Genomic DNA, 22,396 nt, shown 5'->3' with positions numbered 1-22,396 from the left:
GCTCTTGCTTTCTCTATTTTGCTGCTTTCCTGGAGGACTCCGTGATTGATTGATGCTCAAACATTGGTATGGCTATGGATTTATATATCATGTGCCCCATATAGTAACCAGCCAAGAGGAAAAAAATTTTACGTTCACTACCATTGGTGGCTTCTGGGGCTCTTCGTTGTCTTCTTCCCAACTGTAGATTTGCAGAAAGAAAATGTGAACAGGAGGGGCTGGAGCATGACCACCGCAGTTGTCTTAGCAAATCTGGTTAGAGAGAAATCAAAGAAATTAATGCCCTTCGGGAAGTTTAAAAAAGATGTTGAAATCCCGGTTGGGCTTTGGTCCAGGAGAATTTAAGAGTGAGGCTTGTACTCAGAAGGTTAGGATTGAGAGTTGCAACTGAAATGAGCCACTCAACTCAAGGGATGCTTGGTTGAGAGGAGTGAGAGGCCGATTATTCTAACCGTTTGATTGAAAGAAATTTTTTTCCGATTTTGATTTAAAGATGAAATAAAAATAACTCAATCTATATAGAACTCAATTCCTACTCTCCTCTAAGAATTCAAATTTCTATTCCGATTTCGATCATGAACCACACACTTCAAAAGATTTGATCATTTCGATTCCGATTTCAAACTATTTCAATTCCCATTAAGATTTTGGTTACAAACCAAATACCCCCTCAATACATATTCTTGCCTTAAAAAAATAGGAAACAAAAATATTACAAAAACAGCATTGCACAACATATTTGATGAAGGTAACAGCATGTCACAAATTGACATATGTCCAAGCTGAAGCTATCAGAAGAATATTCGGTTCGCAACCGAAATCAGAATAGGAATCGAAATGTCTTGCAATCAAAATCGGAATGACCAAATTCTCCGAAACATTTGGTTCGCGATCGAAATTGGAATCAAAATTGAAATGAAAAATTGAATTCATAAAAGAGAGTAAAGATTAAGTTCTATATAGATTGAGTCATTTTCATTCTACCCCGAAATCGGAATGAAACTTCTCTCAACCAAACGGATGAAATATGAGTCACCTACTCCGATTCCAGACCTCCACTTCCCCCAACCAAACACCCCCTAGGTAGAGAACCAGCCTAAATTTATAAACCCATGCAACACACCTTATCAGCCAATTTGGCACTATAACAAGCAGCTTAGAAAAAATTAGCACACCCAAATGAAACAAGAGAATTGCACATTCCCCTTCAACAAAGAGTGGAAGATGTATCAAAATATTGGATATCGGTATTCACATCCACTACAAAAACATAAAGCCGTTACCCGAGCAATTCAGTGATAAAACAGTCATTGACCCTATCACAAAATCATCTATGCTATTTATTTACTGATAAAAGGTAGTACGGAAGAACCAGAAAAGAGGCTTCTAACTCATGGCATATTTTTGTGTCCAGGAGCGGGCGGTTGCCTCATATTTGGCTCTGTCAGTCTTGTACATGTGAGCAATCTCTGGTACCAGTGGATCATCTGGGTTAGGATCCGTCAGAAGTGAGCAAACGGATAACAGCACCTGCAGTTTTATTGCATTTATGCATAAGTCCAATATGGAACACATGGGAATTTTACCAAGAAAAAAAGATGGAACATGGGAAGAACCAGAAAATACTGCATAAACATAAAACTAGCAAATCAATAGTACACTAGCTTTATGGCATGTTCCCTTCACGAAACTACCATCCACTATTTCTTGTCCAAAGTCGAGTCTACCGAAGTCTCATGGGTCATCTACATCCAATCAAGTCTTCATGGATTTCCATCCACAGCTTTAACTTGGAATGACATTAAAGGTGATTCTAGATAGAAAAACTTGGCCAATAAGGATCCATAAATCCAAACCCAAATAGTTCGAAAAAGGCTAGATGATTATAGGATTATAAACTTGTCTAAATTATACATGTCTTAGATCATCAAACCATGACTGCTACTCCTAGGAGAATCACTTGTGGTTTCAGCACTTATCTTGGTCCAGAAATTGAAAGAGGAGCAATAAAAAGAGAAAAAAAGGGTCTAGAAATCCAGCAAAAGAATTCTACTCCAGGATGGATACTGAATAAAGTATAACTGGATAGGAAAAAAAAAAAAAAGAAAGTTTTTTTTTTTTTAAACAAATGTTGACCAACTTTCAAAAGTAGAACTTTCTTGAGTGAAACGGTCTTCTAGATTATATTGAACATTGAAGAAAGAGTCTGAATTTAATATTTTAAATGAACTTGATCCATCTGAAGTTTTTCTGGACATTATTAAGTATAATCATGTGATATTTAATATTCATTCAAAACGTCCATTTAAAAAAGAAAGAGTGATAGAAGAAAGCAATTCACCTTGGATATTGTCAGTGCAGGGCTCCACTGTTCCTTGAGAATGTCAAGGCATATGCTACCATTGCTGTTGATATTTGGATGAAAAACCTTGGTGCGGAATGACACCTGAAGATACATTGATAGTTTGCAGATTAACACGGGAGGCACTGTTGCAATAATATAAGAGTTAACCGTACACAATTAGCATAAAACAGGTGGATGCAGCTCTTCCTCATAAAACTATAATTTACTGGCAGATACCGACTGTGAATCGGTGGCCCCATTTCTGTTGTCCAAACACTTGATTCGAAAAGAGCCCTCAGCCAGATTCATTTACCAGACAGTGGGACAGATAACTTGCAACAGTAATATTTATTTTTAATTGTTGGAGAATTTAATACTTCACATGGAAAGAGAAGAAAGGGTAGGGCCCAGCATCATCAGACATGCTCTTTAATGACATTTTCCTATTATTTTTGAAAAATTGCATCGAAACAACAAAGATGCCATCAATATCTTATTATTCTTATCCAAATCCATACTCTTGCTAACCTTTTTGCTAGCTAATTATTCTGCTACAGGTAGAAATTGGAACATAGTTCATAGATCCAAATAACAAGGACTCTAAATCAAAGATGCATGTCACCTTCAAATCAATCATCGCCCAAGCAGGCCAGAGGTCAAAATAAAAAATAACTCTATGCACTAACAAGCATCTAACTTCACTGCAGCGATCCATAGACAATTCTAGAGCACCACTATATTTTGTATCCATCTGCCTGGAGATTTTGCCATAATGAGCACAGTTTCAGAATCAGCATAACCATTGGTTCATAAGCATTGCTTGCTAGTTACCTATAAAAATTCATATATACATATATATATATATACACACAAAAAAGAAAGAAATTGCAAATGCAAATATAAGAAAGCAAATGCAAATATAAGAAATTTAGTTATTAAATTAGCTCCACTTATATGACATTTTTGAGGCAAAAAGCAAAAACATTAAAAATATCAATAAAGATAATAATCTTTCAAATTTATTTAAAGCTATTGAACATTGAGGTATAATTTTGATTCCACTTAAATCTCATAAAGAAAATCCTAACAAAAATCTGAATTTGATTATCTTATTAGTTTGAGTCCAAATATTGCTATTGTCTGATTTGAAAGCAAGCTCTTCACTCCTATGCTTAATTTGCCATCTTCTATCCTCTTCTGTCACTCCAACATGGCCCTGTGCGAGCTTCAAACTTTGCAAGGCAAAAGTATTTGGTTGCTCTGAAGTGGGACCTAAGCCAAATATCACTCTCTTACTTTACCATCAAATATGCTAAAGGTTATTGCTCCATTCCTTGCTTCTCATGTGGCAATTAGTGCGCACTGAGATCACCCCTTGCCTCACCACAAGATTGTCATTCACTTTGGAGAAACAAGTCTTCAGACAAGATAATTAAAACTTTGAAGCATACATTATTCACCAACCTATACTCTATAAATGCACTTCAATCTACCAATTCAGTATGACGTAGCATCCTCAATTAAGTTGGCATTTAGTTTGAATCTAGCATATATAATCTGGGTTTTCAGAATTTTGGCCCGGCAATCTTGATTAACACTAATCTGACTTACCATTTGCTATTTGGTGAGACAAAAAAAGAGAATATTCCATATTCAGAAACATATAATCGCAAAAAAATATAAGCAGAACTAATAAGCCATATATGGCTTCTCTTACACAAGTTGTCATGCTATTGCATTGATCAATGGCATCTAGAGTCGGTGGCCCGCCTTCTTACCTTTATTCTTTTCTGAGGATACAAGAATATAATTCTCTTGAGAATAAATATGGCCTTTTTCACTTATTATAGACTATAAAAATAAGATAAATAACCTGGATCTTTATGACATATAAGATGCAGGTGTGATGAATGGATGGATCACAAAGAGTTTGTTTGGTAGCTAATCACAAAGAGATGTCAATGGAATTCCTTCTCTACTCGTCAGCATCCCAAAATTTCAGACTAATGAACTCCCTTTATCCTTCAACAAAGTATGAGCACTTTCTTGCAATAATCTAAGGGAAAAAATAACAGAGGAGCAAGAGTTTCATATTTTATAATTTATAGGAAAGTCTTACAAGAAGACATGGGAGCCTTTCTCAGGACTCTAGTAGCACACTTATATTTTTTGTTAAATATCTTACTCTCCAATCAGACCATGGGAAGAAGAAGCAGAGGGGCAGCAACAATAGGAAGGAAAAAACAAAAAATCTTCCCACCTACCTAAGCACACGCTTTCCCCTTAGAATTTTAAATTCTTTTTGTGAACGAATTTATTATAGTCCCGATCAATTATTTTTTTGCCAGTATAAGATACATGTCTATATTCATTCATGTAAAGAATATTTTAGAAAATCTTGATTACAAAATAAGTGGTGCCATTGGGCCCGTGCCACAAATATGTTCTCTTTTACTTTCTTAGATTTTTTTTTGGGGTGCATTCTTGGAATTCAGATTCCCATACTATCAACAACAAGTATTGACAAAGCTTCCAACTGAGTTAAAACTAAACATATGATAGATCCATACTCGAAACCCAGAGACTTGTCACACTATAGCATCTGTAGAGTTAAAGACTTTCTGAGTTCTGAGTTTCAATGTACCTGCATGTAGAATCGATTTACCTAAATGCCATGCATATTGAAGGTAATGGTTATTGAGCAGATAAATGTCTCCTTCTAAACATGCATTTGCACGTACATTTTTACCAGTTTCCAGAAAATTGTCAAAAAAATAATATAATTGTTAACAAAAAATCATGCTGATTAAGAAAATGGCTCTTTGACATGACATTGTTGCAAAAATTAACAACATGTGCACATGAATAACATAGAAAAAAAGAAAAGGACTTACCTTCGGTGGCTTGAATGGGTAATCTGGTGGGAAGTGAATTGACACTATGAATACACCACCAGCAAAGGGGCTGTCAGAAGGCCCCATAATGGTTGCTTGCCAATGGAATATGTCCTCAGAAACAGGGCCTAAAAAAACATAATAATAAACAAAGCTTATCGACAAAGCTACATATTTGATAATTTTGTTAATAAACCTTACTTATTAATGAAGTCCGTTTAAAGTGAAGCATGGTCTCAAATCCTATGGGACATTCTGTGGGGCACTAGGATCAGGTATCATCCCAAATGTCGGGACAAGACCACTCTGCCATTGTCCTAGCATCCCAATAGACACATCTTGGGATATCCCTTATCCTAAGTGTCCGAATAGAATGGGACAGTGGCACATCCTGTTATATAAGTAAACAAGGATACCCCTATCCCATGGGATTTAAAAGCTTAAAGTGAAGTAATCAACGAAGAAAAGAAGCATCCATTGCATCCGTCAAATAACAAAAATATCTCCATACGTGTACAACTACCTAATGCAATAAATGATGGTATTCTTGTCATTTACAAGTTCCCTGTGAACTAAATAGCCATTCCCTATGTATATAGCCATGTCCTCATGTCTGCATTTATTTAGACATCACCATGTCAGATACTACATGACAGTTGAGACTGCTTTGACATACGATAACTATTACCTTATAGTAACACAAAAAATATCATAATACAACAACACAATACATATAATGTTCCATGGTCATAAAAAATGATCCATGTATTTTAACAACATATTATTATATTAAAAGTATATTAATTTAATACCTGGATATATTATCATTATATCAAGATACTATAATTTGTAACAATTCAAATCATTATTTACAATAATGGTATCACTGTTATAACAATATGGGTTACTAATATAGTATAGAACATATCGATTAAACATAAAACTACTTTTGAGTTTTGACTGCGAATAGCCCTTGAAACTTTCATTTCAAAATCAATTATAATCTGTTTAAAATGAAAAGCCAAATGATTGATATGGATCTACGATGTCCAAGTTACCTCCAACCAAAATCATGTGCTTTGGAGGTGCATCAAGTGAGTACAAAATGGATAGTAGCAGCATAGTTAACAAGATAAACTATATTGCAACCCATGCAATTTGGAAATCCAAATTGCTGACATTGATCTAGATATCTTCAAAATCTGCAAACCAAAACCCTATTAATTTGGATGCTTTTGTGCAATAAATCAAATTGCAGCATTAGATCATATCACTAAAAATGTCCATTTTGTCCAAGTGATCACAGGTAAGAGATTTCAATGCAAGTGATTTTTATGTGTTTTCAATTTAAAATGGCTACCACTGATTTTGCATTGAAACTAATAAAGACAATTTCTCTTGAAGGTATTCTAGCTTTACTCAATTATTATATACCACAAAACGGCTGTCTCCTGTCCCCCTGCTGATGGGGAATCTGCTCCCGGGTTGTCGCTCTGCTGCATCTAGCGACATAATAATTATATTATTAAATTATCAATTCAGAATTACATCCCTTTCTCACATGTAGCCAAGTGAATCTTTTCTTTTACTGCAAGTGCACCGATAAACAACCAAACAACTGTCATTCAGTTAAAAATGCAGTACTTCTATATGCAAGCAAAATTTGCGCATTGCCAGCAACAAGCAATCAAATACGCATTATTTGTAAACCTTCTGATAAGAAAGAAAGGACTTCTCTGTATCATTTCAGCCACAAATAACTTAATCTGGCAGTTGGCAGAATGAAATGAAATTGCACTCAATCATCTGAATAGCCTATTGCATTCAAATATATGTAACTATGAGTGTACACCAACATCTACAATCTGCTACATACACATAGTTACACTTATGTGTGTGATGTGCTACAGATATTTGTACAGAAAGAGAGAGAGAGAGAGAGAGCATACACAAATACGTTCTCTCTCCTCTACATGCGTGCGCGCGCGCGCGCACACACACACACACAAAGCCTAACTTTCATTGGACAAGATCGAAGCTCAATTCTACCTATCAAAAACCAATGATGACTTTGTCGATGTTTTACTTTATTTTCTGTTTAGACTAATGCATTGCATAGATAGTGTTGATTCTCATTCCCAGAGAGTTCATTGACTTCTCAGTGTTTATCTAAGATTCAAGCATTTAGGAAGCACTAGTATTACAAACACACTCCATGTTTTTGGTTTCTTAACAAGTTGGAGAATTGCACAATTGGGACATTACAAAACACACCTTGACACTTCAAAGTCCAATTCATTAAATCAATATACTATCCCCCATTAATTTCTGCTTTCAGCAGTTCTATAATTCAAAATTGTTAAGCATAGCATCAAATTTACCAAAGGTTTATCAGTTTTACTGATTAGATGACAATTCCATGCATGCACGTGCCACGACCCACACCTATTAAGACAAAGATGTGCTCCTGTGCCATCTTTCGTAAAGGTTTGATGCTGTACAGTTGTACTCTTTCAAGTGCCTTAGAAATCACATCCTAAGAATGCTTTGGGAAATGGTTTCTCAATATTCAAAAGTTCTTTTATTTCAGCTAATCTTCACTTTTACTTTGCACCTTTTCTACATCCCAACACAAACACTTATTGAATCTCCTTTTAACAATAAATCCCATTTAAGTCCCAAAGTCTTTACGAGTTAATTCAAACATGAAAACCCACCAGCTTTTCTTCCAGATTATTAGCTTATGCCCATTGGCATGCCTACTTGAGTCACCATCTCATAGGGATCCCAAAGCACTGGTCAATAAATAAACCATTCCTCAACATTATGCGTCTTCTAAAATTTGTTTCAACAACATTTTTCCAAATAACAAGTTTGATAAAGTTCCAAAAGAACTTTGAATTAGTCTTGATACACATTTTCACACATCATGAAAGAAAATTTTATGTGTCCTGGCATAATGGTAATGTTGCTCCATTATGACCTGGGAATCAAGGGTTCAAAACATGGAATAGCCTTCCCACATGGCAGGGTAAAGCTGCGTAGATTTGACCCTCCCCAGACCAGCATTAGCAAGATCTTCATGCACCAGAATGCCCATTTTGAATAAAGGCCATTTTCACTATTGAATAATGCATGCCATGAAAGTAAAATGATCTCCTCTTTTACCTTAGTTCAACTCTTGTCTTAAAAAATGGTCAATAAGGAAGCAATTGATACCATAGCTTTACCTTAGTGGAAAAGCCATAAGAACTAGCATCATAAAAAGCAACATTAGCAGAGTCGTAATGGAATGCACTCCTAACCACACCATATTCCCATTATGCAGTTTACATATTTCACCGAGTTGAATTGGCAACTTGTGTAGCACTATGCAACTATATGCATGGCCTACCCTTATGTGAGCAGCATGGATTCGGTTAGCTAGTGTTTGGTACTAACTTTGACTAGGGGTTTAACTTGATCGAACGCAGTTCTGTTCCAGGTTGCCTTAAACATTAACTTCAATTCTGAAAATTGAGATCAAGCTTGAACCATGCTATGATATCAAGCCAAATTGAGCTGAACTCAAGTCTGTTTTGATTGGCTTGATAACTTTCATTGAGCTTAAATCAATTCAAGCTTGAATCACGCTCAAACTCACAGTTCATGCTCGAATCAATCTTGAACTAAGTGTAGTTCAAGATTAAGATAAGGTGAGTTTAAGCTTTGTTCAAGGTTCATTCAGTGAATGACTATGCAGTTAACAAAAGTCAGTAGGATTAGACCCAAAGGCCAGGGATATGCTAAAAAAATATCATAATACACTACATCAATTTTGAGCCTTATCAAGCCAAGATTAATCAAGCCAATTTTTTTTTTTCTTTTCTTTCTTTGTAGGCACTTGCTGAAAACTATTTCTAGCATATGAATCGAGTTCAAGCTTAATTCAATTATTCAAACCAAGCCTCATTCAAGATTATTTCAAGATGAGCTCAAGCAAAGCTTGAGCTGCTCAAATCAATTGATGCTGCCCCAGCTATGACCAGCTAAAGTCAAGTAGCATTAATATATAGTTAATTTGTTAATAATGCTATAACTATTGCTACATAGTAAATACTAAACAATATGTAGCAGTGGTGGTAGTTGTTGTTGTGTTGATTATCCCTTTTTTAGCAATAAAATAACCACTCATTACTAGTAATCCATCCTTGTTACTTTTAAAACACTTAAGAAATACCAATCACATATATGTCCATGTGTTGCATATGTGCTATGCAGTCCCTTCTCCCTTGACAATCTACATGGAGCAACTATCCTTTAAAACATTCATAGAACACCACATCATGTAATTGCCTCATACATTCACCAAGAGCTTCGTGTTCAGACCAATTTTAAGGAATGGTACAGATGTACGGTTACTATGAGATAATTCATTTTATTCTCGTTATCCTACCCAACAACAACAACAACAATTTTTTCTCTCTTTTGTTTACATATCTACCATTTTCTTTAGTCCATATACTCACCTTATCTTTTCTTTGTATGAGGATTAGGGATGGTAAAGATCTCTCTGGACAGAGTTCTCCCTTCACAATCTAACAACCAACTGCATATAAAGAACCATTCAAGAAACAAAGCATCATTAATCTCTCACAGAAACATTCTCATATTGTTACTATGCAGATGGCTCAAAGTGCCCAAAACACAGTGGTGAGGGGTAATCATAAATTTTGCTTCATGTGATTCAAGAAGATTAAAATCACCTTGGCATACACAGACATTGACTCAGGCAAATTTGGCCTGCAATATCTATAATGACCCAAGTTACAGGCTGAAGTTATCAACGCATCCTTTACTAACTCTAATATCACATGAATGTTAACCTTCGAATCAATCTGAAGATTTAAAACATATAACAATATTTGCATCCAAAATGAAATGACTCAAGACATATGGAAATTCATAGAGTAACCTGAACATCAAAGGTACTGCTTGTCATAAACATTGCAAAAGGAACAAACCTGCACTGCAAGATGTGGGAGGATCATTCTGCAAGTCCTTCAACTCCTTCTGAATCCTCCTCGTGGCCATCAATAACTTATCAAAACCCTAAACCACCACAAGAACCTCAAACTCATAACGATGCACTTAAAATAGAGACCAACTACTACGAAGACTTAAGCCAAGCATCCCATGATCCATAATTCCAAACACAGTTACAAAAAACCAAAGCATCCACTCTATATCCTGGTCAAGATCCGATTTTTCCAGCAAACGAAAACTTACCAGCAGGTTTAATCAACTCAGATTCAAAACAATTGACCCTAGAACCCAGAAATTTGAAACAGAAAGAAGGAACCACATCAAGAAATCAAACTCTTTTAAGGATAGAAAATAGACAAAAAGAACGAGCAATAAGACCACCAATCTGCCCCCGCTTGACCACAAAATCGAGAAATTAGGATAAGGCGATATCAATTTGGAAGATATTCTTACGGGCAAAGAAGACGATTTGGGACGACGGTTTCGCCTGCTAGGGCTTTTTTATATTTTTCGTGACCCCTTCACGGTCTTCTAGGCCTTCGAAAGAGAACTCTTCCAGTATTTATAGTTCCAGAGTTTTTAAGTTCGCCGCGGATGCCCATGTTGACATGATTTCATCCTGGCCGTCCGCTGGAAGACGGAGAGATCTGACGCGTCTTGACTCTTGGGCGACTCTTGCCCTTGGTCATAACAAATTTTACACCTTCCTGGCAGTCCGCTGGAAGACGGAGAGATCTGACGCGCCTTTACTCTTGGGCGACTCTTGCCCTTGGTCATAACAAATTTTACACCTTCCTGGCCGTCCGCTGGAAGACGGAGAGATCTGACGCGTCTTGACTCTTGGGCGACTCTTGCCCTTGGTCATGACAAATTTTACACCTTCCTGAAAGCACAAAAAAACACTTTTCTTTTCCTTGGTAAAAAAAAGTTTTCTGAGGCCCCTCCTTTGGAGAATAAAAATTTATTTAAAAATTTGTTTTTTTTAATAAATAATTTTTAGATAATATTTAGATAAAAAATAATTTATCTATATTTTTTATATATTTAAAAATAACTCAATTATTTATATTTTTTTGTGTCACTAATTTCCTGAATAAGTTGCTACGAAATATGCATATTTCTCACAATACCACTTATTATACAAATATTATTATATATAACAATATATTATATTATATTTTAATAATATATTAAAATAATAAAATATAATATAATATTTTATTATTATATATAATTATATTATTATAATACATTATAATATTATATTAATATCTTACATTAATATAATATACTATATTATTATATATTAGATTAGTATATATTATTATACATAATGATATATTATATTACTATATCATTATAGTATTATATTATAATAATATAGTATATTATATTATTATATTATAATAATTTATTATAATATTATAATATAATATTTTATAGTACATTATAATATAATATATTAAAAATATAATATAGTATATTATATTATAATATATTTATATATATTATTTTATTATATTATATTTTTATTATAAGATGGACTTGAAATCAAAACAAAGAGCTGAAGCATGTGCCTTGTTGGATTTTATACATAGTTTTAACTTCATATTGATTTTACATCTTATGAAAAATATATTGGGTATCAGTGTATTACAAATAAATCATCACAAGATCTTAGTTAACTAAACAATGGCTACAAACTATAACAGATAGTTGATGGAGCTCTTTGCTTGCAGAATTATTATTATTATTTTTATGATAAACACGGTGTAGCTATTCCAAGAACTAATAAAAGATGGTTTTCTTGAGGATCATTGTGATATAGAGTTGAAGAGGTTACAAGGGATATAGCTTCAATCGCTTAACAGCCATTTTGCAGAAGTGACCACCGTGCATTGCACGCTTAAATCTATCCAATTCATTCTCATCTTTTGATATGTTGATTTAGTTGGCACAAATTTATCCAAATGGCTTTAATGGATCTCATCGTATGAGACAATCTGCTTGAGAACCATATCATTGATTCATGGTCTAATATTAGTTTCATAAAACTAAAAGGGGTTGGTGATCTTTCTTAAAAGATGGTTGAAAATAAAAAAAGATATGTTGTATCTCTTGGTTTATAGAAATCTTAAGTTTTTATTAATTACTTCTAACTGTTGCCACAGGCACTGTCTATAGAAAGAGCCTTTTCTATATCAAATATTTTTAAAAGTTCCAACGGAATGGGAGATCAATAGATGAATGATATATTGACCACAAATATTGAGAAGGATATTTCCAAAAGCAATGTCAATGAAGTCATCATCCGATGAATATAGAATATGAAAACTTGTCCCGCGTATCTGTAGCTTGTGCTTCCATAATCAGAAAATAATGTATCATCTTAAGGAAGGTTTGATAGATGTATTCTTTTAAATGAACTTTCAATAATTTTAAAAATTTATTTCATGAAATTCTTGGCTCCACTGCCAAGAACACATGGCTCCCTAAAACCATGGATTTGAGATGTCATATTTTTGGTCCATTTGTTGCTTATTCTTGCTTTTATTCTTATATCATAATAAAAGAGGACCGTTATAGTGGCGAAGAAAAATTTCGTGATAAAATCTCATCGTTTGATTAGTAAATACAGAAATTGACCCGGCATTACCTTTTCACATCATGCATAACATTAATGGGACTGACAAAAATAACCTTGTAAGTTTCTAGTGTTACGTTGATATTTATCGTAAATATAGATTTTTTTTGAAGATTCTATAATTTTCATCTGATTGTACATCAAGACTCAGAGTTAATTAATACATGTGTAACTAAAATTAGATGCCACTGGCATGTGCCAAGAACGCAGGTAAGCTAATCTTATCCCTGAAAGAATGGTTTCAAAGTTCCTCGTTACAACTACAAAGTTGTAAGAGTAGAGATGATAACTATTGTTTGTGCAATCAAGGTTTTCATTGGATTTCTAGGACATCTGCTATTGCTTCTATTTCAAAATACCTTTTTCACGGAAGAACAAGCTAGAGTGTTGATCTCCTAGTTTCTTCTAAACGTTTTTTTTTTTTTTTCTTTTTTCAATTTCTTTTTCTTATAAGAGCACTTCTTTTGAAAGTACGTTTTTACTTTTTAACCTCAAAAATATTTATCTGAAACAACACCAAACACGTTCTGACAGAAAGTAATAAATGATAAAAGAATGTTAACTATATTCTTCAGATTATGCCGGTCCTCTCAGGACGGAGAATTCCTTCTTCAGTTTTTAAAAAATATCAAATCAATAGAACTGGAAACGTCATTCTCTGGAGTGGTCATCAAATGCAACAGTAACTAATTTTAGTAATATCTTGACCATCATTTTAAACAAATGGTTGGTTCAGCATTGCTCGTCGGTGTTAATAATTTCCCTCTCGGAGCGTGTCCATTGATCGTAGTGACTAAAATCCAATTCCTGTTGAGGGTGCGACGGCAAGTTAGGAAAGGAAAATCTAACCAAGATCTAATCTTCAGAACTGAAAAATCCAACCAAGATCTAATCTTGAGAACTGAGCGGGGACGTACTTCCGTGGTGGATTAGTGGAACCTGTTTCGTTTTACATGCCACCCGTCTCCTCGTGCGCGTGAGCGTGCCAGGCCATCATGGCCGGCACCACACCGATGGAGACCCTGCACCAGCACCAATCCGAAGAGCTTGCGAGATGCAGCTACAAAAGGAAGAAGGCCCCACATTCTCGTTTCTCACCACCCCACCATCTCCTCCTCCTCTCAAATTCAACCTCAATTTGTCCACCCCCAGAGAATATTCTCTGTATTCCTCCAATCCATCAGGTCATTTGGACTACCAACAGCTCTTTTTTCTTTTTTGGGTCTAGTTTTGGTGGATTTACTTCTTATTGGTCTGTTTTATGGTGATGAAGTTTTAAGAGGCTAAAAGGGACCAGGCAAGTTCTACTTACCTTGTATTACCATTTATCTATCTGAGAAGTTTGTCATGGGTTTTATTCTTCCTCAAATTTTTGCTCCTGTTGCATGTAGGCATTTTCTTGTGTATTTGGTGTTTGGTTTTAATATTTTGATGGTATTTTTTGGTCCCTGCTTCCTGCTTCGTTTTCCGCCGCAGTTGTATGAGGATTTAGTAAGTTTCGGAAGAAAAAAAGGGGTGTTTATGAGCTTTCCTGTTTCGGTTTGGATCTTACGTTTAATTGTTCTATTGTTTTGGTCTTATTGAGAATGAGGCTTCTCCAAAGTCTGAACTAGGTTGACAGAGCTTGCGTTCTGCCTTGACTTGTTCTTGGCGTGGTCATTGTGTTCCTCTAAGTTAGCTTGTTTTCTTTTAAAAATTATCTAGTGGCATATCGGAGTTTCCAATCCATGAATTCCTTTTGCCAATTCTATCATATAACCATTATAATCGTAAAGATCTCTTGAATACTTGATCAAATATCACGGGTGAGTAAATTATGTTTATTTGACTACGTTGACTTTCAGTTTGTGTAACTTAAATAACGTGAGCAAGAATCATGAATCCAATTAATAATGGGTGAGACCTTGTTTTATGGTCTATTAGCTGATTATGATTTCATTGAATCTATTGCCTGGCGCATATCACTAAGAATGGTTGCTGTATGCTAACTGACATAAATTAACGTCTTCATTCTGATTTCTTTGGATGTTTTCTGTCTTGATTCCATAATTTAAGCCTTCCTTTGACCAACTGCTCAAATTTCTCCTTGCTTCTTGGTTATGTAAGTAGTGGAGGGGCTAGTTTGTGCATTTCGGATGTTAAACATTTTGAAGATTGTATTGATTGTTTGCTACTTTATTGTTTGAGTGTAACCAGATAATTAGAATAGCTAAATGAGATTGTGCACTACAACATCTGTCTTCTAGTAATAGACTAGACACCATTAAATGAAACTGCCAGACATTTTCCTACCTCTGGGCAATTCTAGGATTGAGCCACTATAAATGCTAAATTAATTTTGTTACTTTAGCTGAAGTAGCATATGCAACATACGGGTTGTGCTATTGATTTGAATGGCTTTGTTTTGTCCATAAAGAACCTGAATCTCCCGGCTGTTTGTTTATGGCCTTGTATTGCAACAAAACTAACTTTTAAGATCTAGAGTACATACTGGATAAGGATGAACAGATGTGTTTAACACCAAACTAGATTATTAGTAGCTAGAGAAAGGTCTTTGAAGCTGACTATGTAGCATGGCTTCTTTAATTGAAGTGATAAAATTGAGTGGATGTTTGAAATTGCATTTTATATGCTGGAGCTTGTTTTTTGATATTTTCCTTCTCCCTTTCCAATCTTTTATTCTACCTCCATCTTCCTTGTGCCAAAGACTAATGAAAGAAAATTTCCATGGAAATTGTGAGGACCTATGTGTTTAGTCCCACATTGGTTATGTACTGGGTGGATCTTGAGTACTTATGTAGAGCCAAGAAATCCAAATCATACTTTCGGGTTAGCTTTTTTTTAGTGAGATCCTGGGTTATTACAAATGGTATTAGAGCAGAGCTAGCTCATGGCCTATGTAGACTAGGGAACACTGCAGCACAAGCCTATTTGTGTTGATCATGTGTTGATCATGGTATTTGTGATTGGAATTGGATGGATCTGAATTCTAGCCTGATGAGGATGCTGGAGCTTAAATGGGAGGACTTCGTGAGGACTTATAGGGCATGTGTTTAGTCCCATATTAGGTATGTGCTGGGTAGATCTTAGATACTTATATAGAGCCAAGAAATCCAAATCACACCTCTTGTCTAGCCTTTTTAGGTGAGGTCCTGGGTTGTTATAGAAATTTTATTTGGTTGTTCCTTATGAGGAGAAGGGCCTATGTAACATGTTGGGCTGTGTTTCTTGGGATTGAGGAGCACATAATTAATGCTTATTCTAGATTTGACACCCTCTCTTATAATAAGCAAAAGGGGAACAACTTAGGGCTGGTTGGTATGAGGTGTTGGGTGAGACACCCTTCTATTCTCTTTTGGGGAGAGATTCTTCTGCTTGGAGACCATGGTGAAGGAAGCCCTAGCAGCTCCTTAACTTGGGAGGAGGAGGCAAGAAGAAGGTATGGCGCCAAATTTGTGTAGCTCCACCTGCAAGTCCATCACGATGATCCTTTATGTCACTAAGTTGGTGTTTCTTCAAAGGATTTTGAGAGCTCCATGTGGGTGAGTCCATTCCAATACCTTGTATGTTGTAATGCATCTTTCTACAGTCAAGAATCTTGTGTTATCTAAGAGTTGTTGTCTCTTGATGCATGGAAGCCTCTAGGTATGCCCTAAAGGGTTTGTGATCAAGAGAGGTGTTCTCTTGATATTGTGATCCTTGGCTTGGTCAGGAAGAAGAAAACAAATCTTGTGATTCCATTGTTTCTTGAAGTTGTGGGGATTCATCAGGACTTGATCCTTTGGTTTTTCCCCATTGGGTTTTCCCTATAAAACCCTTGGACTCTTGTTATTTTGCTGCTTTGTGGTGCTTGTTGATGCTTTATTTTTGTGATCCTAATATTCTCACACATAGGGAAAGTGACTTCGTTCACTACTGCCGTTCTAGGTCCATGTGCACTAGTTTTGGGTGTATATGCACTGGTATGCTCTTGTGAACCGATATTTCCCTCTATGTGCACTGGTTTGACCTGAGATAGAATTTGTTTGAAAACTTGTTTGGCCTTTCTTTCCCATCAAGTGGTAGCAAAGCGTGCCATTAATAATGATAAATTTTTCACTAGAACTCCTTATATGATCACACTTATGAAACCTTATCATTCTTTGTTTCATATAAACTTGAATAGATTTAGGTGAAATCTAAAGGTTCCTATCATGGTTCGCCCTACCATCCCATACTATCTAGTGTGGGGTGTCTTGTACAGGTCTCGTACTGATACATTGTTTTGTACCATACCGACACTCGATATGCTACTTTGTATGGTACTGAACCACGTACCGATACTATATAACAGGATGGTACCAGTATGGGCTCTGGTACTAAGACGATGAATCCCGGTTCCTATCTTATTGCATTAGTATAAAATATTACAAATAAGGTAGGATTTACACTTGCCAACTAGTATTCTATGATTAAAGGAAAATGTTTCAATCTTTGTGTATCAATTATGTGATGTAGATAGTCAAGTAAATGAAGTTTTTTTTTTTTTTTTTTTTTTTTGCTCTTTGAGGAGATAGAAGGCCTATCAAGTAGTTGGTGCCTTGCTATTTTAACTTCATGTAGTTTGCATATCCACTATTTATCAACCTGGTTTATTTGTTACCTATGATCTATGACTAAGAAGACAAATTATCGAGGACAACCTTTGCAGTAAAGATGATGTTCAAGTTGGATTTATGAATGTTAAAATTTTCATCATAGATGATGCAGTAATTTTTGGTTAAAAAAGGGCAAACATGTTTAAATGAAATAATTCTTAAGCTCAGGGAGTGCATTGTATGTTAACATTTCTCTACTTTTTACTTTTCTTCGCCCCATGTCAGATTTTTTCCCCCCTTTTTTACAGTTTGATATTCTTAAGCTATCACCTTGACAAAATCTTAATCTTTCATCTCAGAAGCACATATTTGGCTTGTATCCTGTTTGCTGTCTTATTGCATCAAAATGGGTGGCATATTTGGGAAGAGTGTCTCCTCAAGGCATTGTCTGCCCGAATCAAAGCTTGAGGCAGAGATGGTAGAAGCAATCAGACGGAAGGCATCAAAAGGAAGTGCCATAAAATCATTCAATAGCATCATTCTGAAATTTCCTAAAATTGATGAGAGCTTAAGGAATTGCAAGACAATTTTTGATCAATTTGGTGAGCCATGTCTTTGTAGAAAGTGACTGTATCATAGATCTATAATCTGGTAATTATGGTTTTGGAAACTAGCTTTTGATTCTGTGTTCAAAGGTTTAATGTCAAAAAGTATATGTTCCTTTTTTATCTCTCTCTGTTTTTGTAAGTTTCTCATGTATATTGGAACTTGAAATCTGAGAGTAATTATTGAAATCATATCAGTATTGCAAACATTAAAATTATTGAGTCACAGAAGCATTGTTGAAAACCTACTAAACTCTTGTCAGAATATATAAATAGCACTGGTCACTGGTCTAACGTGTTTAACTACTAGAAACAATGTGAACTGCACCAGTCACCAAGATCTGCAATCTCAGTTTTGGGTACTGTACCAATACATTACTAACTTCATACAGTGTGATTGGTATGATACCAAGACAGGTGACCCCTTTTTCTCACTTTAATAATGGTACTGCATGGAACTGGTCAGTATGGTACGCAGCCAGTACTGTCCTGAATGATATTTTTATGTTGGTTCTGACTCGGCATGGGTTGGTACGCCCTAAACCGGATGGCTCAGGGTTGTACAGTAAACATGTTTAGTCACATGAGTCGTTTGTCTTACATGATGTGTATGATGGATACTTAAATTCTCAGTTCAAATAAATAAACATCTAGGTAAGCAACCCTGAAATACATATTGCAGTTTATTAGTCTAGCATGCTCAGATACTCTTTGAGTGGAGTCTGTGGATATGCAATGTGTATGCAGGAGTACAGCAGAAATTACAAGTATTAGCATATGTTTGTTTCATTATTCATCACTGATGAAAAAAATTATACTCTGCTTTATTTTAATTAAAGTCAGACCAAATATATGTCTATGTAGGACATGTATTTGACAGTCAGTTTTGGAGAACGGAGAATAAATTTAAGCTTGGCTTTCCGAATTGATTCGTTCAACTGCTTCCTAAAGTCATATTTGTCAATGCATGTTAGAAATCAAATTTCAGTTACTGAGAAATTCATTATGGTTGGGTGAATTATGTGTGAACTGTGCAATTGTTAGTATGTGGTTATTTTAGTTTCCGCTAATAAAGGATTTTCTCTTCCAGATGAAGATTCCAATGGAATGATAGATCCAGAAGAACTGAAGCATTGTTTTCACAAGCTGGAAATTTCTTGTCCAGAGGAGGAGATCAGTGATCTCTTCGAGGCATGTGATATTAGAGAGAACATGGGAATGAAATTCAATGAATTTATTGTTCTTCTCTGCCTTGTATATCTTCTTAAGGAGCCAGCAGCTTTACAGGCAGTATCCTTTGATACATTTTCTTTTTTTTGCGTTAGTCCATCATGTCATCTTGGGATTAGTTCATGTTATGAAACTTCTAATATCATGTAAACTATGCATCATCATAGACTTTATATTTGATTTTTCCTTTTTTTTTTTTAAATGATTGAAGCTTGGATCAGGTCACATCCTTCAGAATCTGTCACTGAACCAACAATATGTGGATGCATCACATGGTCCTACACTTCTGGCTTAAAACTTAGATCCGCCCAGCTCCAATGAGGCAACATCAGGCTAATACTTAGATTCGACACCAGTTCTTTGAGCTTGCCAATCAACTAATACCTGGAGTCACGTACATCTAATCCACATATAACAATTACATGATACCATGCCAGAACACCTATTCATTCAAAGAGATAATATCATTCTAGAGATGTGAACTTTTCAATATTAAGCTTTGCTGTTTGAAATCATGTATTCATTGTCTATCAAATTAGCATATCTTTATCTGTTATGTCTAAATTGCTTATTGGTGCCTCTTTATTTGTCATCTGAAAAATTGTAATATATTCACAAGATATTTCTTCTGCAACATTGTTTCATCATATCTTTGAAACTTGAGGGCAAAATCTATAAGACAGTTTATGGTCAGCAAGGTTGTCTACACTTCGGCTATCAAGAAGTAATGGTGCATCACATACAAAGATCATGGAGAGGTAATACGATGATGAAGGGAACCTGCTTGAGATGGATTCTATCTAACAAAGCCAGAGACCAGGATAGGAGCCTAAATTAACAACAGAAGGGGATGAAATAAAGAGGTATAGTCCTAGATGACATTAAGCGGACTTTAGATTGCCAAAAGCAAGCTCAACAGTGATGTTTCAGCATCCCATATTTATAAGGTTTTCTCCATGGATGTGGACATGAAGACATCATTAATTTTTACCTGGAGACAATATCTTCTCTTTCAATGTCTTTTTTCAGGAGAGTGCTTTTTATTATTTTAGACATAAAGGATCACAAATTTTTCTCTCTCATGTTAAATTGTATTCCCATCATTGCTTCGTTTTTTTTTTTTTTGCTGAAACATATGCAGATGTCTTTGAAATTTGTGTTTTTCCATGACTTGATTGCTAGAAATCAGGGATGGGCTTGCCAAACCTTGAGGCAACATTTGAAACTTTAGTTGAGGCTTTTGTATTGTTAGACAAGAATAAAGATGGTTATGTCAGCAAAAATGAAATGGTGGATGCAATAAATGAGACTACTGCTGGTGAACGCTCATCAGGACACATAGCTATGAGAAGATTTGGTCAGTGCTTCTTGTTTTCTCTGTTCATATGCATTATAAGCACCCATTTCTTCACGACATTCATTTACCTGAACTCGTGCAAACTGTGTCAACTCTTAACCATAAATTTTGGCTTACATCTACCTCATCTATTAAAAAATTGCCTTTTGGTAAGTGTAAATGTATAAGAGTGATTTATTTGACCGCTGATACGACATTTAGTTATATTGTCCTATAGTTTTCTTCAACAGATATATAAATTGTCGAGCAATTCTACCGATTTATATTCCTGCCTCTTTTTTTGAGCATAATGGTGGAAAACCACCTTTCATATTACTGCTTAATCAGATGGCTCACAAAACATGGCATAAATATGATATGTTCAAAATGTCCCCTTCAGGTTGTCAAGTTGTCATCCCATTGGAAATTCTAATTAGGCATTTTAGGAATTTAAATGTCCATATGTTATCAGTGTATTTGAAAGGGTGTAATCACTGCTGAATCATGCAAGAGGCACTTCTTTCACAAGACACTGACGGCATTGTCCTTTGGACCTTTAAAGAATCATTTTGAAGCTAGTTTTTTTTGTTTCCCCACTCTTATTGGTTGAAATAGTTGAAGTTTGTAATCAGGAATGGTGACAGTAGTTTTTCATTTGGTTGTCACAGAAGAAATGGACTGGGACAAAAATGGAATGGTGTCCTTCAAGGAATTTCTTTTTGCTTGCATCCGTTGGGTGGGGATCGACGATGCTGAAGAAGAAGATAATGACACTAAATGAGTTTCATACTTGCTGCATGCGCCATCGCATGCCAAAAATACTTCATCCAGAACAACAGGAAAGCATATTCCCAGAAGGGTTGTGCAGGCTCAAGAAAAAGAAGAAGAATATACATGCATCAATCAGTCAATATCTCTATTTGGTTTAACGATATTTGTGTAAATAAACCGACAGAGGTTAAATTTTTGTCTTATCGCTATGATATTGGATAAGCCGATTTATTGAAGCATTGTTAACTTGCCCAGCATATGCTTCTTATGTTACCATGAGCATGGGATATGGACTATACAACCATGTGAGTGGACTGTTATTAAAAAGAGCTGGATCACTGTATATTGCTCAAAAATTAGAACATTTTATCGGCTTATTATCTAGAGAACCTTGTATTCTTCCAATTTTAGTCTTCTGCATGGATGAAGAGACTGGAGCATCCCTTAGCAAAACAAGGAGACTTAAGTAAATTTTTTGCGGTTACAGCTACATGATGCTGCTTGGGTTTTTTCAGCAGAGGGTATATGAGAGCTGAAGACTGATCAACGAGTGCTGTATCTTTGAATTGATGTACAAATTGATATACGCATCAAAAAAGCATGGAATATCCTAATGACCAGCAACACAATGGTTTCAGTTGTTCATAAACGCCGTTGCACCCGGAGCGGGCATGTACGGAAGGGTACTCACATATGAATTCCTACTAATGTTGTTTCTGCATTCTTAAATAGACTAACAAAATATCTTTAAGAATCTCCGGTGATGGATTTGCCTCACAAACTCTGAGTCTAGAGCCTGCACTATGCTGCTATGCACCACGGCAGACTCTTATCGATCAGGAGGAAATCACCAGCCTCACAAACTCTGAGTCTAGGAGCCTGCACTATGCTGCTATGCACCACGGCAGACTCTTATCGATCAGGAGGAAATCACCAAACTCGGTTCTTTTGCGCATGGATCCTAGCATTT

The 22,396-nt window shown here is 35.5% G+C and overlaps 2 protein-coding genes and 1 long non-coding RNA gene across 7 annotated transcripts; 1 reads left to right on the top strand and 2 right to left on the bottom strand.

Moving 5' to 3' along the window:
• Positions 1-1,180: 1,180 nt before the first annotated feature.
• LOC105039009 (ubiquitin-conjugating enzyme E2-17 kDa) lies at positions 1,181-10,871 on the bottom strand. 2 transcript variants are annotated; one of them, XM_010914971.3, is made up of 5 exons: positions 10,717-10,871; positions 10,242-10,329; positions 5,239-5,366; positions 2,342-2,446; positions 1,181-1,530 (listed from the first exon to the last, which is right to left on the bottom strand). In XM_010914971.3, the coding sequence occupies exons 2-5, from the start codon at positions 10,309-10,311 to the stop codon at positions 1,387-1,389; spliced, it is 447 nt and encodes a 148-aa protein (XP_010913273.1). In that variant the 5' UTR covers positions 10,312-10,329; positions 10,717-10,871; the 3' UTR covers positions 1,181-1,386. The 2 variants fall into 2 exon arrangements, with proteins under 2 accessions (XP_010913273.1, XP_029118516.1); XM_029262683.2 differs by lacking the exon at positions 10,717-10,871 and adding an exon at positions 10,507-10,707.
• LOC140851111 (uncharacterized) lies at positions 5,373-10,235 on the bottom strand. The gene is made up of 3 exons (XR_012133917.1): positions 9,984-10,235; positions 9,747-9,826; positions 5,373-6,740 (listed from the first exon to the last, which is right to left on the bottom strand). It is a non-coding gene; the product is annotated as an uncharacterized lncRNA (long non-coding RNA).
• Positions 10,872-13,921: 3,050 nt separating the features above from the next.
• Positions 13,922-21,815, top strand: LOC105039010 (probable calcium-binding protein CML21). 4 transcript variants are annotated; one of them, XM_010914973.4, is made up of 5 exons: positions 13,922-14,204; positions 17,844-18,086; positions 19,180-19,379; positions 20,502-20,676; positions 21,324-21,815. In XM_010914973.4, the coding sequence occupies exons 2-5, from the start codon at positions 17,891-17,893 to the stop codon at positions 21,434-21,436; spliced, it is 684 nt and encodes a 227-aa protein (XP_010913275.1). In that variant the 5' UTR covers positions 13,922-14,204; positions 17,844-17,890; the 3' UTR covers positions 21,437-21,815. The 4 variants fall into 4 exon arrangements, with proteins under 4 accessions (XP_010913275.1, XP_010913276.1, XP_010913277.1 ...); XM_010914974.3 differs by lacking the exon at positions 13,922-14,204 and adding an exon at positions 14,216-14,294; XM_010914975.4 differs by lacking the exon at positions 13,922-14,204 and adding an exon at positions 14,328-16,445.
• The last annotated feature ends 581 nt before the right edge of the window (positions 21,816-22,396 follow it).

The sequence above is a fragment of the Elaeis guineensis genome, chromosome 1, assembly GCF_000442705.2.
Source record: "Elaeis guineensis isolate ETL-2024a chromosome 1, EG11, whole genome shotgun sequence".
NCBI lineage: Eukaryota > Viridiplantae > Streptophyta > Magnoliopsida > Arecales > Arecaceae > Elaeis > Elaeis guineensis.
The sequence above is the reverse complement of the archived record's forward strand: the minus strand, read 5'-3'. Positions and strand labels throughout refer to the sequence as shown.

Bases quoted from the DNA above. Each gene is read 5' to 3' on its own strand.
- LOC105039009 (XM_010914971.3), bottom strand. From the start codon at position 10,311: ATGGCCACGAGGAGGATTCAGAAGGAGTTGAAGGACTTGCAGAATGAT. The intron at 5,367-10,241 runs GTTTGTTCCTTT...ATGTTTTTTTAG, and splicing joins TCCCACATCTTGCAGTGCAG to GCCCTGTTTCTGAGGACATA. The intron at 1,531-2,341 runs GTGAATTGCTTT...ATAAAACTGCAG, and splicing joins CTGCACTGACAATATCCAAG to GTGCTGTTATCCGTTTGCTC.
- LOC105039010 (XM_010914973.4), top strand. From the start codon at position 17,891: ATGGGTGGCATATTTGGGAAGAGTGTCTCCTCAAGGCATTGTCTGCCC. The intron at 19,380-20,501 runs GTATCCTTTGAT...CTTGATTGCTAG, and splicing joins AGCCAGCAGCTTTACAGGCA to AAATCAGGGATGGGCTTGCC. The intron at 20,677-21,323 runs GTCAGTGCTTCT...TGGTTGTCACAG, and splicing joins CATAGCTATGAGAAGATTTG to AAGAAATGGACTGGGACAAA.